At 54.7% G+C, this 16481-nt stretch overlaps 7 protein-coding genes and 1 non-coding gene across 8 annotated transcripts; 6 read left to right on the top strand and 2 right to left on the bottom strand.

The window, feature by feature from the left end:
• Positions 1 to 626: 626 nt before the first annotated feature.
• Positions 627 to 1312, top strand: N656DRAFT_794784 (uncharacterized protein; the record flags this gene model as incomplete). Its single annotated transcript, XM_064817334.1, has 2 exons — positions 627 to 768; positions 1080 to 1312. The coding sequence occupies 2 exons, from the start codon at positions 627 to 629 to the stop codon at positions 1310 to 1312; spliced, it is 375 nt and encodes a 124-aa protein (XP_064674049.1).
• Positions 1313 to 2163: 851 nt separating this feature from the next.
• N656DRAFT_774752 (uncharacterized protein) lies at positions 2164 to 2940 on the top strand. Its single transcript, XM_064814333.1, has 3 exons — positions 2164 to 2352; positions 2419 to 2784; positions 2852 to 2940. Exons 1-2 carry the CDS (start codon positions 2206 to 2208, stop codon positions 2641 to 2643), a joined length of 372 nt encoding a protein of 123 aa, XP_064674048.1. The 5' UTR covers positions 2164 to 2205; the 3' UTR covers positions 2644 to 2784; positions 2852 to 2940.
• A 12-nt stretch (positions 2941 to 2952) lies between these two features.
• N656DRAFT_745544 (MFS general substrate transporter) lies at positions 2953 to 5110 on the top strand (the record flags this gene model as incomplete). Its single annotated transcript, XM_064812904.1, has 2 exons — positions 2953 to 3273; positions 3428 to 5110. The coding sequence occupies 2 exons, from the start codon at positions 2953 to 2955 to the stop codon at positions 5108 to 5110; spliced, it is 2004 nt and encodes a 667-aa protein (XP_064674047.1).
• Positions 5111 to 6171: 1061 nt separating this feature from the next.
• N656DRAFT_794782 (uncharacterized protein) lies at positions 6172 to 7743 on the top strand (the record flags this gene model as incomplete). Its single annotated transcript, XM_064817333.1, has 4 exons — positions 6172 to 6454; positions 6532 to 6825; positions 6885 to 7015; positions 7075 to 7743. The coding sequence occupies 4 exons, from the start codon at positions 6172 to 6174 to the stop codon at positions 7741 to 7743; spliced, it is 1377 nt and encodes a 458-aa protein (XP_064674046.1).
• Positions 7744 to 9296: 1553 nt separating this feature from the next.
• Positions 9297 to 9391, bottom strand: N656DRAFT_t14. Its single transcript has one exon. It is a non-coding gene; the product is annotated as a tRNA-Val (tRNA).
• A 131-nt stretch (positions 9392 to 9522) lies between these two features.
• N656DRAFT_252638 (ribosome recycling factor) lies at positions 9523 to 10609 on the top strand. Its single transcript, XM_064809008.1, has 2 exons — positions 9523 to 9634; positions 9696 to 10609. Exons 1-2 carry the CDS (start codon positions 9567 to 9569, stop codon positions 10477 to 10479), a joined length of 852 nt encoding a protein of 283 aa, XP_064674045.1. The 5' UTR covers positions 9523 to 9566; the 3' UTR covers positions 10480 to 10609.
• On the bottom strand, positions 10566 to 11975 carry N656DRAFT_774749 (uncharacterized protein). The gene has a single exon (XM_064814332.1). The coding sequence runs from the start codon at positions 11930 to 11932 to the stop codon at positions 10739 to 10741; it is 1194 nt and encodes a 397-aa protein (XP_064674044.1). The 5' UTR covers positions 11933 to 11975; the 3' UTR covers positions 10566 to 10738.
• Positions 11976 to 14463: 2488 nt separating this feature from the next.
• On the top strand, positions 14464 to 16271 carry N656DRAFT_252569 (uncharacterized protein). The gene is made up of 4 exons (XM_064809007.1): positions 14464 to 14978; positions 15228 to 15292; positions 15430 to 15596; positions 15920 to 16271. The coding sequence occupies exons 1-4, from the start codon at positions 14740 to 14742 to the stop codon at positions 16088 to 16090; spliced, it is 642 nt and encodes a 213-aa protein (XP_064674043.1). The 5' UTR covers positions 14464 to 14739; the 3' UTR covers positions 16091 to 16271.
• Positions 16272 to 16481: the final 210 nt, after the last annotated feature.

Raw genomic sequence — 16481 nt, 5'->3', positions numbered from 1 at the left:
TCAAACTTTATATATGCGATGCGACGATAGCCTAAAACAAGCCTCCTAGGGTCGTCGTTGTGGCTGGATGTGGCTTTAACGTTGCAATCGGGCCAGAAAAGGTTGGTTGTGGTGGAATCCTGTAAAGGCTTCAATTAGTAGGCGGGAGGGTGGCTGGCTGGGCGTATCCACGTTTAATTTCCCAAATTCGCGATATCATACGGTAGTAGGCACAGGTACTGTACAGTACATACATCCATACAGCACAGTACCTAGTATATTGACTGTATTTCAGTCTAATTACAGTACAGTATCCGTACATCGTAGTGTAAGTGACTCAACAGCGACCAACCCAATGCTCTCGATGCCAATTTCAGCCTTGGCATGGCCTGTGTTATCTGGGACAATCCCGCTATCAACCTGATCTTTGTCTTTCTGGTAAACCGGGCTCTTCGCCTGACCTGCATTGAAACTGTGAGGCTGGGTTGCATTATAAGGCAGAATCGCGCCATCCGCCTTTCCCTCAGCTCTCAACTGCTCGCAAACAAACCGCCAAAGGAATCGCCTCGTACCATACAGTCTACCCAGTGTAACTGAACCCGTTACTGTCCTCTGTCGCGCAGACCCGACGCAAATCCAAAACCAGCATGACAGCTCCCGAGGTTTCTCACGGCCGCGGTGGTGCCGGTAACATCAACCCAGACGACACCAAATATGTTGACGGAGAGGTGGTTCGTGTAGGCGCAGAAGGCAGCCATGGAGACGGGGCTTTCAGCACTGGCCGTGGAGGTATGTATTACATCCAACTCTCATTCACGATTTCCATCACGATCTTCCAAACCAAGGAAAAAAACGCCAGAACCACATCTCACCTTGTCCCACTCTCATATTATCGGGAGGGCAAGGCAACGGGGCACCAGGAAAGTTAGTTAGCGTTATCGCAAGATGCGCCCACCTGAGCGCCAAACGAGAACCCCCACATTTACATGCCAAGGCCCGCAGCTTTCGCCGATAAGAGAGAGAACGAACAGGGGCTGGGCTGGGAAACCTTCATGAACGTCGCGGGCTGGGCTAACTCGGTAAAACCCTATAACTTTCAGGCACTGGCAACATTGGCGATGCCGGCAAAAAGCAGACGGTGCGTGCCGACAAGGACGTCATCCCCGAGGCGGCTGTCCGGCCCAGCCAGGACAATGCCGATTACCACACGGGCCGGGGCGGCGCGGGCAACGAGCACGTTGCGGCCAAGAAGCCGGCCGCCGCGGGGGAAGCTCCTATGGGGCTGGCTGACAAGCTCAAGAGGAAGGTTTATGGGATCTTCAACAAGAAGTAGAGTTGATTTCATTACTGGGGGGTGGCGAAATAGTTCTTGTCGGATAGGGGTGTGGAGGGTGTCTTTTGAGTCGTTTCGGATGCCTGAGGTTGATGCTTTCTGCTTTTCTGGTTTTTGCACTGATACCATCGGCATGAACCGCCAGTCATAATAGGTTCGTGTTAGGCAGTTATGAATGGTTAATGGGAGAGTGAGAGTTGTTCCGCCTGACCGTGTTTCAGAAATAATAATACAAAGCGGCAAAGAGTGAGTCGTTGTTATTCCGACGGTCAAAAGCTATAGTACCTGTTTTGATTCAGTCATCTAGCAGGGATCACACTTCGCACTCATTTCTCTTAGCGAGAATCATGTAATTCGGGTTTCAGTCCTTATTCAACTGACCGTCCCGCCATGTAAATAGATCTTAAGATAGTGAAGACAAACCAGGAAAATTAGACTCGCCTCAGCCCTCAGTAAGGGAGCTTTGATATGAAGTTACCTAATTGTGAACCCAGTCAGTTGCTTAGGTAGCCATCTCGGGACAACTGTCTGACCAGGCTTGGAATTTGTAAGTCGGATACAGTCAATAGTTTGAGAATAGGTATATGGACAGGGGTTGCCGATCGTTTGCCAATCACTTGTGTGAAATTGCCGGGTTTTGGTCGCAATTGGCATACACGTGTATCGTCATCCTTCAAGCAAGGGAGTGGACCATGTGAAACTGTGAAGCTTTATAAGATGCTAGTAAACCAGCTAGCGTATGATTTCCCAGTTTGGGTGACACGCCGGCCTGCTCGCCATCTGCTCTCAGATGACCAACACTCACCTCGGGCGTGATCGGTCGAAACGGCCTGCAGCTCCCAGTCGCTAAACCGCCACCAAGGCAGATCGGCCCTGCAGCACTGAAGTGCTTGATGGTTTCTGGATCAGAACTGCCTTCACGGTTTCTGCTTTCTGCAAGCCAAGTGTGTCTGTCTGGACCTACCTTAGGTAGTGTTGCAGGCTACATGTCAGAATGTCTGGAGGTTTCCAAAGGGAGAGAAAACTTCCGTGATAATGCAGTGAGTAACACAACCTAAGGTAGTGTGGTTAGAAAGAGAAACCAAGACTTTGTTTTGGGTGAGTAGGACGGGCGATGGTTGGCTTCCTCAGCGATCTGCGATCTACGAGCCGCCCCAGATTCTGCAAAACAAGCCCCCATCCATTCCGCTGGCCAAGGCAACCGACCTGGAAGTTCCGTCCATTGTAACTTTCAACAAACATATATAGGCCCGGCCCTGTCGACGGCATCAGGTCCGGTTTCCCAGTTTGTGCACCCCCCCGCAGCAACACGGTCCAACGTCTCGACGTGACAGAAAACGATGGTAGCATGCCACCCATGCGACCGCAAGACTTGAGATCGACCTGCACTCGACCGCGCTCGAAATGTTAACGAAGATCGTCCCTCACCGCAGCTGAACTCTTCACGGACGATTTCTGCTCCCGTCGTTGCAGTGCGTGCTGTATGGGACTGGCAGCTGCAGGGTGCTCAGGGCTGACGGGACGTGGACGGTGGGACAGCTTGCTAGCGTCGGTCAGATCCGCAGCGGGCCACCGAGTGATCTGGTGGTAGGTGCGCAGCCCCCAGGCCACCCCTGCTCTGCAGGTGGTTGCTTCAGGCGATGGCGCCCCAAAACGAAACTCGTCGGCCTGCGCCCGCACCTCGGTTGTTCTCCCGCCTTTCGCAAGTTTCAAAGCGCTCGTTCCTGTCGTACTCATCTTCCTTCGAGGCCGACGACGAGCGATCCAGCACAGCCACTAGGGGGGACTTGGGCATCATGAATGGCATGCGAAGCAGAAGTGGCAGCGACAGCGGCAGCAGCCTGTTCATAGCCCCCGCCCGCTATCCTGGCGAGGACACCCGCCCCACCAGCCCGAGGGAACTTGCCGGATGGTATGCCTATGCCTTCGCCGCCGAGGTTTATGTTATCTGTGGTCAGTTGGTCGAGAATCGGGCAAAGCCCAATCGATGTTGTGCCCTGCGCAAGCTAACGAATTGACATAGGAATCGGTACGTTCATGGTCGCTCTCACCCGGCATCCCATTGCCCTCGACACCCTTCAATCTTTTCTCAACATCGGTTCAACAGCTTACTAGCTGATAGGGTCCTTCATTCCGATACTCCTTGAAAGTTTGGCGCGAGAAAATGGCGTTCTCCTGGTCGACCGTAAGACGCCCTGCGGTCCAAGCTCGGCAAGGACCCCCGGCGAAGATGGACAATGCATTGTCTATGTACTCGGCATGGAGATCAATACGGCGAGCTTCGCCATGTACACATTCAGCATAAGTGTCCTGCTACAGGCCCTCCTAGTCGTCAGCATAAGCTGTGCGGCGGACCACGGCAATTATCGAAAGAAGCTGCTGCTCGCCTTCGGCTGGATCGGGAGCATATCCGTGATGCTCTACATTTTCGTCTCGAAAAACATCTATTTGTTTGGCGCATTTCTCGCCATCATATCCAACACGTCTTTCGGAGCCTCCTTTGTGCTTCTCAACTCGTTCTTACCTCTCCTTGTGAGACACCATCCTGTGGTTAGCTATGCGGAGGCCGAAACCAGCCCGGACCTAACCGCCTCTAATGGTCTGTCGCGGCACCCTGAAGGCCCGTCAGCGCTCAGCCAAGATACCGAGAGGTCAATGCAAGACTCTACAGCGGCGCTGTTGTCCAGGGAATCCACAATAGGAGGGCACGATCTGTCGCGGGCGCATACTCGCGAGGAGCTGACATCGCAAGAGCTTAGCCTCTCCACGCAAATCTCGGCGAAGGGCATTGGAATTGGTTACATCGCAGGACTATTTCTGCAATGCGTCGCCATTTTCATTCTCATCCAAATGAGCAACTCGACCTGGTCGCAAAGGGTTGTCTTGTTCGTCGTTGGCGCATGGTGGGCCTTGTTTACGGTTCCTGCCGCCATGTGGCTCCGCCCCAGACCGGGACCTCCGTTGCCGGCATCGTTGAGTGGCAGTGGCGTCCGCGCCTCAATATCCTACACCTTGTACGCTTGGAAATCTCTTTTCCGTACTGTCCGGCTCGCGAGACGGCTCGTCGACATTGTGCTCTTTCTAGGCGGCTGGTTTCTGCTGTCGGATGCCATCGCGACGACTTCCTCCACTGCGATCCTCTTTGCGAAAACCCAGCTCCATATGGAGGCGTGGGCCCTGGGGATGATCAACGTGATATCGACGACCGCGGGCATCGTCGGGGCGTTTTCGTGGTCCTTCATTTCGCGGCGCTTTCGTCTTCAGACCCATCAGACGATTCTTGCGTGCATTGCCCTGTTTGAAATCATCCCGCTCTACGGTTTAATGGGCTACCTCCCCTTTGTGAAGAACTGGGGCGTTTTCGGCTTGCAACAGCCATGGGAGATGTATCCCCTGGCCGCCGTGTACGGATTCGTGCTCGGCGGTCTCAGCGGATACTGCCGCTCACTTTACGGCGAATTGATCCCTCCCGGCTCCGAGGCTGCATTCTACGCCCTCTACGCGATCACCGACAAAGGGTCGAGCGTGTTTGGGCCAGCGATTGTCGGGGCTATCATCGATGCCTCTGGCGAGATTCGGCCTGCCTTCTGGTTCCTGGCCGTGATTGTGGGCTTGCCGGCGGCGCTCATATGGTTCATCGATGTAGAGCGAGGGAAGAGCGAGGGGGAGAAGCTTGCCGAGATCATCGAGGGATTCAAAGTCGGGGATGACGAGAACACAGTTGGAAGCGACAGCGACGATGAGAGCCGGGCGATCCTCTCTGCATATGACGAGTCGACGGAGACGGATCGCATGTAGAAAGAAGATTGAGGGAGAAGAAAGTTGGAATATTTTAGGACATGTCTTCATGGTGTTATAGTTACGGTTGGTTTTTGTGCGGAGCATGCATAGCGTCGGCGTTGGTGGTATGTATAGCTGGGCTATTGCCCGTAATGTAGTATGCTGCAGAGAAGGCAAAGGCGGAAGGAGAGATCGAGTACTTCGTAGTAGCTAGTAAGGTGGCCAGTGGAATGCAGACAAGCTCATCTCAGACCATTTGGAGGGATTGATTCTCAAACACAAGTCCTTACGTATGTAAGTGGTTCAAATCTGGCAGTTTTCGCAGGTTTAGTTTATCACGCTTCCCAAACTGACAAATCACTTGGAAGCTCAGGTTCAACAAAATGACTTTGAATCAATGAGCTAAGAAGTATAAGCTTAAGCCATGGGTCACCACTGCCGAATTGTGCCCTTTGCTCTTACTAACGTCTGGAGTTTGGAACCGGCATGTGTCCGCCAAGCGCTATAGAATCCGGAAGAGGGCCCCAGCCACAGCATTTCTCCTCACCTTCTCCTCATCGCGAAAATCACGTGGCTGGGGCCTCCCATGTTTTTACCTAGCCAGAGGTGGCGGACGCGGAAACCAGAAACCAAATTTTGATTGCTGTCAACTTCGGTTGCGACAAACATTGCTTCTTCATCGCCCATTGACGCTCGAGCATCGCACATCCGGCCGGCGACAGCCGAGAGGATTCCGTCGACAGCTTAATCGACTTTTGCACGTTTGGCAGAGCTTCGGGAGCTCGGGTCAACTCAGTCACTGCGTCGCAATTGCTTCCATCGCTTTTCGTTTGCGCCGGCGCTTTCCCAGCCACCGGTGACCGTAGCAAGTTGGAGCCATCATCAACTCGCGCGGAGAGCTGACGCATCTCTAAACCCTCCGCGCAATCACCGCCCGTGCAGCCTACCGGCTTGCTCTCTCAAACGTTGCTCGTTTTTTTCCGGCGCAAAAGCTTACGATTCGCCAACTTGTCGCTTGGACATACCCATCTCTGGCTGCGATCTAGCCCATCCGCAAACAGCGTCGACGCGTCGCAACAATGGCGTCCGCGCGCAAGAGGCCAAGGACTGAAGCTGAAGACAACCGGGCGGAGTGCCCGTTCACCATCAAAATTGTTGATCCCAGGGAAAAGGATCAAAAGAAGAAGAAGCGCCGGCGGACCGAGAATGGCGAGGAGGAGGATCCAGGCCAGAAGGTCAACCTGCAAATGTCGCCATTTGCGCCCTGCGGCAAGTTCAAGACTCACGAAACTATGGACCTCCACTACCAGGTCGACCCGGCCAAGAAATGGACCGACATGACGAGGTACAACAGCTTTGTCCGTAAGTGTGCAGTCCCGGCCCAATTCACCATCACCACCTTCGCGGCGCATCGAACTGACATTGGCCGTGTCACACAGTCAATGGGGTCAAGTACTTTAGTGAAGGGTTTATCTACGTCGCGAATGACTCGAGCATCGAGCGACAGAAGGCTGTTAACAACAACGAGCCGATGCAGCTTAGGAAGAAGTCAGATGATGATTGGGTAGCCCGCATTCTAGAGATCCGCGCAAGCGACGAACACCATGTGTATGCGCGGATCTACTGGATGTACTGGCCCGACGAGCTTCCCCAGGGCACCCACGATGGGAAAAAGACAGTCCAAGGCCGCCAACCGTATCACGGCTTGAATGAGTTGATCGCTTCCAACCACAGTAAGAACAATTGGATTGGCGGCACGTCAAGTTTGGAGCCAATGCTAACAAGGGCGCAGTGGATATCATCAATGTGGTGAGCGTCACCTCACAAGCCCAAGTGAAGCAGTGGTACGAGGAGAACGACGAAGAGATACAAAACGCGCTGTACTGGAGGCAGGCCTTCGACGTCAGGACATATGAACTTTCAGTATGAGTCTCTCCGGTCCCCCCACCCCCCTCGTATCATATCAAACTAACGCATTACAGAGCGTCGAGCTGGTGTGCAGTTGTAATACGCCCGCGAATCCCGACAAAATGCTCGTCGGGTGTACAACTGAATCGTGCAAGAAGTGGATGCATGAGCAGTGCATCTTAGATGACGCCCTCAGATCAGCGTACCGCCGCTTGGGCACCGACAAACCACACGTCTCTCCGGTAACACCCAAAAAGGAGGAGAATGGCGACGAGGGGAAGCGGCCGTTGAGTCCGACAGAAACCGGTGCCGAGCAGCACTCGATCGACGTCAAAGCAGAGACTGGCTCAGCAGACGCTGTCCACGTCAACATGAAAGACAACGTCGACGTCAAGCAGGCGGACGACGAAGATGCCCCGGCGGAGCTCGAAGACTCCATTGTTGAGCGGTCGACCGAGGCGAGGTCGGCGACGAGCGAGCGTGCCAACGCAGACACACCGCACAAGTCCGCTACCGGCAAGTCAACTCCTGGCCGGCGGCCGGGCAGGCCGAGGAAGAAGGGGAGTGAAGCCAATGGCGAGAGCGCACGGCCGTGGGAGGGGCTGTTCGAGGCGTCGCTGAAGATGATGGACATTGGCCCGCCGCTGATAGAGTTCAAGGATCTGCGCGAAGGCATTGTGGGCGGCGAGAAGACGTGGACCGAACCTGTCAAGTGCCTGCTTTGCGGAACAAAAGTCAACTAATACCCGGACCGTGTTCCGCTCCTGGATCACGACAGACTTTGTCGGCAAGGATCGAGGATGGGGATGCTCAGGATGACGTAGGAAGCCGCCGCCGCTACACCTTCGCTCACTCCGCTCACTGCCCCAACGGAGGGCGCCAGGCGTAGCCGCCAAGGCGGAGTGAGGGGTCTGAGGATACTCCGAATGCGTCGTGTCGTTGGACGATCGGCCGACGACAAAGAAGTCATCATTTTCAGTCGCCGCGGGAAACAGCCGCGAGGCTGTTGTCCGGAATAGGCGAGACGCCGATGGATAGCCTGTTGGCTGGGCAGACGGGCCAGGGTCTTTGAGTTTTCTGATGGGATCGACCAAGCCAGGAGCTAAATGAGCTAGCCTACTTTTACTGTGGCCAGCCCGGGGTGAAAGCTGGGCTGTTGTGTTAGGGTATTCGTATCTTGTTCTTTGGAGGAGGAAGGAAGGGGCGGAAAAGACCATGGAAGCTGTGTAGTATTTTGTCTGGCTACGAGAGCCCACCCAATGACGCCCATGGAACTGGCCCAGTCGTCGTGTGTTCCTTTGGAAGGGCATCAACATACGTTCTATCCTACTTACCTATCTAGCCGCCGTCATGTTATGGAGCCTTACCTATCACTTTGAGGGAATGGAAACATTTTAGGGTACCAATGCCAAAAGAAGATAGCAGAATCCTTTTTTTGTGGATGGGAATCAGAACAGGGGGACTTTCTCGTTGTGTTCATGTCGTTCCTATGTCTCGCCGACTGCGGTGATCCCTTCTAGCATAAATATTGTCTTGGCTTGCCCCCTTTACATGCTTTTTCTGCCTCTCACTTGTCAATTTGGTTTACCCGCGGCTAAGGAGTGCATATGTGTTGATACAGGAGCGTTGAGATAATGGAGAGGAGGAGTGAGAGAAGGGATTCATGAACAATCACAGACATCACTCATCGAGCAGCTCTGTCTTTCCCACTCTGGCTCTTGCCCTTCTGCGATTGTTTTTAAATCTTAGCGTGGGTGTACATACATATCCCAGGCGTCCAAAGGGTGCCGTGGATGATGAAGATGGGGCTTGATCCTCAGACCCTGTTGAATTGGCCATGTGGTTCTATGATAAGAGGGTCGTGGTCAGGGCCAAAAGGACTGGCGAGGGTTCAGGACCCCGGGGGGTTACTGGAGGAGCAGCAGCAGCAGGAGAGAACGAGTCTATACTATGCGAGCTGCAGTAACCTAGTCGACCCGAGGTAGCAGTCTCGTTGTAAAGTCATCGCCATTAGTGTCATTCTTAGTCTCTTGACTCCCTTCTCGCCTTCCATGTCTCACTGGCCAGGGGTGTCTGTTATGTACATACTGGTTATTGCCTTGGGACGCCGCAGATTGAGATGATTATCAAATCTACCTCCGTACAATACGCTCGATTTGGCATGGAGAAAACTCTCTCTCTTGGTTTTAGGTCTGCTACTGTATCGCCTGCACGAGAAGTTACAAAAAGAAAGGGACCGGCAACCAGCGAAAAGGGGGCAAAAATGCAAAGCGTTGGGCCAAATAGCAAAATGAATTGACCGCGGCAGGGCTCGAACCTGCGATCCTCTGCGAAACCGAACAACTGGATTGTCTTGTAAAGCAGATGCCTTAACCACTGGGCCACGCAGCCAACCTATGATGCTTCGGCTTGAAAAACTGCTCTATTAAGTTCAGTGCCTTTCCATTCGCATCTTCTACACGGTGTGAACGACCTGATTGGCTGGGGGGACGAGTGCATAGTTAAACGGGCAAAAGTGGTTTGCAAACGCGATTTTACGCGACAGCATACAGAGAAAGAGCCCAGTATGATCCGTCTACGGGCTGTAGACACGCTGCTAAGCAGCGCTACTATTCCTCATAGGACATTATCAAGGTCAGTTTAGACCCAATGGCACATGGACCTCAAGACAAGTCTCGCTAAACAATTTGGACAGATGTTTCCTCCATCGCCAAATAGAGACGAATTTTCAATTAGTGCCACGCTTGGGTTCTAGCAGACCGAACCATGTCCCCCAACACCCTACAATAAGGAGACCATTCTCCCACACAACATGTCGGAAGAGGAGGAACAGGAATGAGAACACACCGCCCGCCGCACCAGCCACAACCGACGAGGGCGAGCTAAAGCCAGAGCCGATCATCAATCCCTACGACTTCACGGATCTGCACGATGCCTACCGCGCTCTCGAGAAGCGCTTCGTCGACGAGCTGAAGCAGCTGCGCAGCGGGGGCAAGGGCTTTGCCGAGGCCATTGGCGCGGTGCCCGTGCGGGTGGACAAGAAGTCGCCGCAGGTGTTCCCGCTGCGCGAGCTGGCGACGGTGGCGCCGCTGGGCGGGAGGAGGTGGAGCATCCTGGCCTTCGAGGAGTCGTCAGTCAAGCCCATCATGAGCGCGGTGCAGCGGTCCGACCACTTCAACCAGCAGCCGCAGCGGTCCGAGGACAACCCGCTCGAGCTGGTCATGACGGTCGAGCCAGAGCGCGCCGACGCCCTCTCGCGGCGCGCCATGGACATCTGCAATGCGTGGCGCAACCGGGTGCGCGAGGAAACGCATAACCGCGGCGAGAAGACAAAGAAGTACTACCGGCAACGGCGCATCACGAGCGACGATTTGCACCGGCTGAAGGAGAAGGCGAAGAAGTTCCAGGACGAGCAGATGAAGATCATCCAGGCGAAGGAGAAGGAGGTGGTGCAGCTTATCATGGCGAGGTCGAGCTGAAGTGGATTGGGAATGACGCCGGGAAACGCCACAAGGTGCAAACGGAGCCGAGCATGGCACGGGCAAGGGTATGTATAAAATAGAACCAAGGTAAACCGTCTGTATATGGATAGATGCCTTTGTACAATACAACTAGCAGTGTAAAATGAACAACTTAGGACGTGTATTGTTACAGTATGGGATGCACACTAGGCTCACGACAATCGGAGCCTACATGCGCAGCGGGCCTTTCCCTCAAACCACCCCCTTCCCGTCTCCATCAAGCCTGCTTGGCCTGGGAAGCCGGCTTTCCACCGGCCGCAGCGGCCGGCAGCAGAGAAGCAAGCTTGTTCATAAACTTTTCTGAATCTGTCGCCCTGTAGGTAAAGGTGCGGCTGACGTAGTTGGCGACGGCCGCCTTAGGATCGCCTATCGGAGCGAACCCGGGCGGCTGCTCGTACTTGCCGCGAATGGCGGTTTCGATAATGGCCTTCTTAATCTCAGGTTTGGGCCCGACGAGGTGGTGCTTTGGCTTGGCTCTCTCAATCCACTCCTTTTCGGCCGTGCTGTGCACAAAGATGGGCTGCTTCTTCTCGTAGCGCTTCAAGATGGCCGTGATGTCGGCCGTGACGCCACCCGAGTCGGCGTTGAAGGCCATGCCGCCCGTCATGACGCGCATCTCGCGGATGGCCGTCTCGACCTGGCCCAGCGGAGAGTCGGACGCGATGGCCGCGCCGTACCCGCTCAGCGAGTCGAGCGTCAGCTTGGGGTCGAACCGCACCTCCTCGCCCTTCTCAAGCCGGTCCACGATGGCCTTTTCCTCGGGCGTCAGCTTCTTCCAGTTCCTGTCCGCTTCGTCGTCCTTTCCGCCCTCGTCGCGTGGCTTTGCCCCCTTGCTCCGCGTCCTTCGCATTCCGGAGGGTCTTCCTCCGCTTCTTCCTAGCCCGGCTCTGCCGCCCGCTGCGCCTCCAAGTCTGCCACCGCGGACTCCAAACCCCCCGGACCCGAACCGTGTCGTGCGGCCGGGCCCCGCTTGCTCTCCCGGCCCTGCTCCACGCCCGGGCCCGGCGAAGCGCGCACCGCCCATGCCGCGGATGCTGCGTAGATTGAGAATCTTGGGCGCGACGAGACCGCCAGAGCCCAGCGGTTTGGAAGTAGCGCTCAGAGCGCGGGCATCGATGGGGCCCTTGGCCCGCGGTTGCGATGGACGTTCTCGGCTCATGGGACCAGCTGATTCTAACTGCCCGCTCTGCGCATTCATCTGCTTATTGCCTAGCATGGCGATCTTCTGGGCTGCGGCCTCGGAGCGCTGGCGGCCGCTGGGGCGGTCTTCGGACTGTGCTGCTGTCGTGGAGAAAGCCGCGCGAGCTGCCCGTCTGTTGACGTTGATGCTGACATTGAGGCTCCCGCCGAGGCATTGGGCGGCGGCTGGCGTAGCGCGCCATACGGCGGCGTGCACAGCCTGCCGGGTCATGATTTGGTCGGCGTTGTGGTCACCCTCGATTCGGTTGCAAGCTGCCTCAAGGGTTTGTTCGGCAGCTCGCAAAGGGCAAATGGCAGCTCGAGGTTGTGGAAAATGTTGGTGCGCCTTGTGATTGGTGAATGACTTCAAAGTGTGGGGCTGCTCTTGCTGGTGCTGCTCCACTGCACCAGTCATGCCTCCGCAGCGATTCATCTCGGACGCAATTTTTATCACCAACCGTCATGGTCTCCATACAACGGCAATGCTGCTCATGAAGGGCACGATCGTTGTCAATTGGCAAGACGCCATAGGTTAATCTCTCAGGTTCATCTTTGATCCTATCTTCCTGAACTAGCTGTCCTCTGCGTTGCCTCGACTGCGCTAGCCTCCAGAAACGTGTCTTTGAACCGGATCAAGTCACCCTCTGAAGGCGACTGACCAGGGAATGCAGAATGGCTAGCTCTACATTGCGTTTCTTGAGTCTCACAGCCATACAGTCCGATGAAAAACGCAGCTTGGGTGTTTACCGAGTACACGACAATGTTGGCTCGTTTCCTTGGAACATCCACACACTTTTGGAGGCCAGAACTGTAGGGGAGAAGGAAGCTGTAGGCACAGCAGTTCTCGAATCCACGGTTATTACTGCAAGTTAGCCAGGCGAGGCGTCGAGACATCCTGTTTTCTCGGAAGCGAGTCCCTATATCAACCACCTTTGACGAGGGACAATACCTGCCAACGACTTAGGTTCTGCCACTGAGTCCGAATCGTGGATGATTATACAGCCCGATCTACCGCGGGATGCATGTAGATCCAGGACGGCTCGGCATTGAGCAGTTTTCGACCACGATGCCTAGATATGCACCGTTCATTTTGTGGGCCTAATTCCGCAGTTCGACAAGGAGATCGCCTTGACCCGCCGCCGTCGTCCGAGGACAAGGCAGCTAGCTGTGTTCAGGATCAAGAGTGGTGTGCATGCTCTACCACAGAGACACGCAATAAGACTTCATGGATTCGTTCTAGCGCTGACTACCTGCTCCGATATATGCTCCTTCGATCGGGCCTTCCTTAACTGCCCAGCATTTGGATTACGAGTCTCGTTCCCTGAGAGCACGGCATATCTTACGAGAGCAGATGGCCATGCCCATATTATCCGACCAGATCAGATCATCGGAACCCTTGAAGGGGGGCATGTCGCCGGTGGTGGAACGCAGTGCGCGGGCCGCGGGAGTACTACCCGGTCTGAAAGCTAACGGATATTGCACCAGCCGGTGATGCAGACACCAAGGTTCCCGGCGGCGATATACAGAGCCTAAATGCCTCAAGACGCTGTCCAGAAGTAAGCAGCGAAGCAGTATCTGCCGACCCGCCTTTTTGAATCAAACAAGGTCATGTCCATCGGCAGACCGGCTCGGACAAATCCCAGCCGAGGGATAACAGAGAGGGCCGGGGCCTTCATAGACCGAAGAATCGGAGATCCTGTCTTGGGCGCTGGTTTCCAGCAGATTCGGAAGACAATTCCGCCTGTAGGTACTCTATACATACGCGGTGAGTAAAATAGGAGGACCGCTAGTTATTAATCGGTTAGTAGGACAGGTTTACATCGACAACATGCGCTGTGGCGTGGCTGTCCGGCCTTGAATATCGCATACGACGCCGAGCTTCTCTGAGTAGCTGATCATAGCCATGTAATCGAAGACAGTGTATCTCGTCGGATCGTCCGGAGCGGCGGCATCACGCACCTATGCAGGGTGTGATCCGGCCTTTGAGTCCGACACGGCTTCGACAAGCTCAAAACGACGAGGCGATTCACATATCCGAAGACACTGATCATCTCGTATGACCGCGCCATGCGCCTAAAATCGATTCGGATATGTCAGACATGACCACAACGCCGATTGACCAGTCCAATGGCACAGTCGGAAAAGACACCAAACAAGTATGATACTATATACCGGGCCGTCCCGGAAGTAAGCCTGATCTTGACGGCTGATGCCAATGCCCGCTTGGCCCTTTTCGATAATTAGCGATGCTTCCCATAGCATATGCTTGGACGAGAACGACATGTAACTTGGACTTGATTGGGGAAAGAGACAGCTACCTTTTCAATTCTCACATGGAAGAAAGCGCACCCCGTGAGGTATCTCGAGGGTAGGTATGTTAGATTTTGTATGTAATCGACCCACTGTTTCTGGGAAGCTTCGATACAACAGGCTCGAGACAGGGCAGTTGAAACCAGAACGCCAAAAAGCTTGATCCAGCAAATCATTTCTCCGATTTGTCCGCACAGGGACCGTTTCTATCAGCTGCAGACATCTTTCAATGGAACAGATAGCAACACATTCGGTCAGGGTACCGTTGGCTCTCAACCACCTGACGGCGACTTCGGTCAAGGGATCCATTTGGCGTTGGCCCTCCGGGTGATGGATCGTGGATCGACCGCTCCAACAGCAGCCGTTTTCACCGACGTTCAGCCGCCGAGCATTGAAACCCCGGTTGGAGATGCCGTCGGAGCCGTAGGGTTGTGGCCACGACCTACGATGCCCGTGACAAAAACCCCAGTTTTATAGGTACGGTCCTGGTACAATGCGCTGAGCCAGCCGTTCAGTCCGTGTAACTTCCAGCTCGAGGCTCACTCAGCCTTGACAAGCGGCTATCCCGGTTTTCCAGAGCCACTAGACGCAACGTCCCTGAGAAGGGTTGCATCGGGCCGCCTCCGGAACGTGCTCCTTTGGAGGGCAGTTTCCGCCTGGGTGGTTACACCGGGGGCGCTACCACGTTGCGACTTCAACGGCAGCTAGAATTCCAGGTCATGACAACGGATGGAGATGCCAGACCGTGGTAAACTTTTGAGATGGCGTCCACCCATCGGCACTGATCCGACGTCGACCCAGATAGAGCCTTGTTACAATGTATGCATGGCGCATGGCACTAAGGCAACGGACAATGGCCGCATATTGCTGCCGTCTGCGGGATGGCAATCACATGGCTCCCTAATCAACACATTACGAGAGTTTGGACGGAGGCATCTTAGGGCGATAAGGGCCCCGCGAATCATACAGTATGTATTCTATCCATCACTATCCCCGGGGGGGGGTTTGAGTCGCTTTGTCGGCTGGCGAATCCGCAACGCCGCCGTTCGCCCTGCCCAGGAATCCGGCCCGAAGTCCCGCAAACAACCACAAGCTTGTCGATCCGAGGAAAGCCTTACCCACGCTTCCTCAGTTTCTGCAAAGCCTCGATTCATGGTTTCATATCGAGCATACAATATCACCCTTGTTTGTTCGTTAGTGCCTGACTTGGAGTCAAGGGTCAACCCCAAGATCTCGATCTCGACAGCAAAACAGCCATTTTATCAACGGGAAAACGGTGCGAGTAAGACACCATCATAAGCATTGCTAAGGTTCTCTGTTTTTTTGTGTTGAACCATTCCCTATGGCTGTTGAGATGCATCTTTCTTGAACCTAGGACCAGGACCCATGTCATGAGTCCCGCGCTAACAAACAAACCAGGGTTGTACTGTATCCGTACTTCGACCGAATCGCTGGAACTCAAGCGGCGAACACATCCAGGCCACCGACCTTGCTCGTCATCCACGATACAGATTATGCCCGGGGCTGCACCAATGATCAGTACATCAGATGGATTCTTGTTTTCTCTAATTCTCCATATACTTCAGGTAATATCTGCAAAGCCACAATACGCAGTGACCTATTGGAAGTCTCGGTCAAGCCGGCCGCATAGTACACTATTGCCACCGTCACTTTTTCGCCCCATACGCCTCGGGATCCATCAGAGTTGAGGTTGGGTTCAGTCTGGCTTCGGTATATTGACCAACAGCTTCTGCCACAGCAGGAGGTCCCTGTATCGACCAACTGATGCTTGGGTCGCCAAGCTGCCATCAAACGTCGTTTACAAGGATCAAACGGCCAGGCTTTTCTTGGACGGTGGCTGCTTCACTTTTTTTGTCCTCCATCGTCCCTACGTTAACGCGCATTACAGAGTACAGTACGGATACGAAGAGCGCATTTACGGTCTAGAAACCGAGTTCCTGGGAGTCGTCCCCCTGCTTGGCGTCAGGGTGCAACGAGACCCGGGCTGATCGAATCCACACCTCCTGCTTTCACACTCCACTTGACCGAGCTCGCCCTTGTCCTCCGCCTTATGCAATAACGCCGCGTGCTACATGCCTTGGCTGGCTCTAAACGATGCTGGCGCTCACACGGTCCGCTCCTCCCGATATGGCTATTTGCACCCGAGGGCAATAATCAAAAAGGGGGCTACGGACAACGTGAACAAGCTGTCAAGTGACGCAACTGCCTCGATTGCTCGCAGCCACACTCCCGGTCAGATCTTCCCCGTTCCATACCCCACGCTGTGGCATCTTGAGAAACACCCCCGTCCGCGCCTGTCGTTACACTGAGGCCCCATGTTCCGGCGGGTGACCTTGGAGATGGGTATCATCTGTATGGCCCGTCTCCCAAAAGACCCCAAGGGAGCTTGTTCCTCCGCCCAAGAGCCGTCCTCAATCCTCAATGCCCTCGTTAGGGCCCGAGTCCCGTCA

This window comes from Canariomyces notabilis, assembly GCF_033297395.1.
Source record: "Canariomyces notabilis strain CBS 508.74 unplaced genomic scaffold N656scaffold_2, whole genome shotgun sequence".
Classification (NCBI taxonomy): domain Eukaryota; kingdom Fungi; phylum Ascomycota; class Sordariomycetes; order Sordariales; family Chaetomiaceae; genus Canariomyces; species Canariomyces notabilis.
The sequence above is the reverse complement of the archived record's forward strand: the minus strand, read 5'-3'. Positions and strand labels throughout refer to the sequence as shown.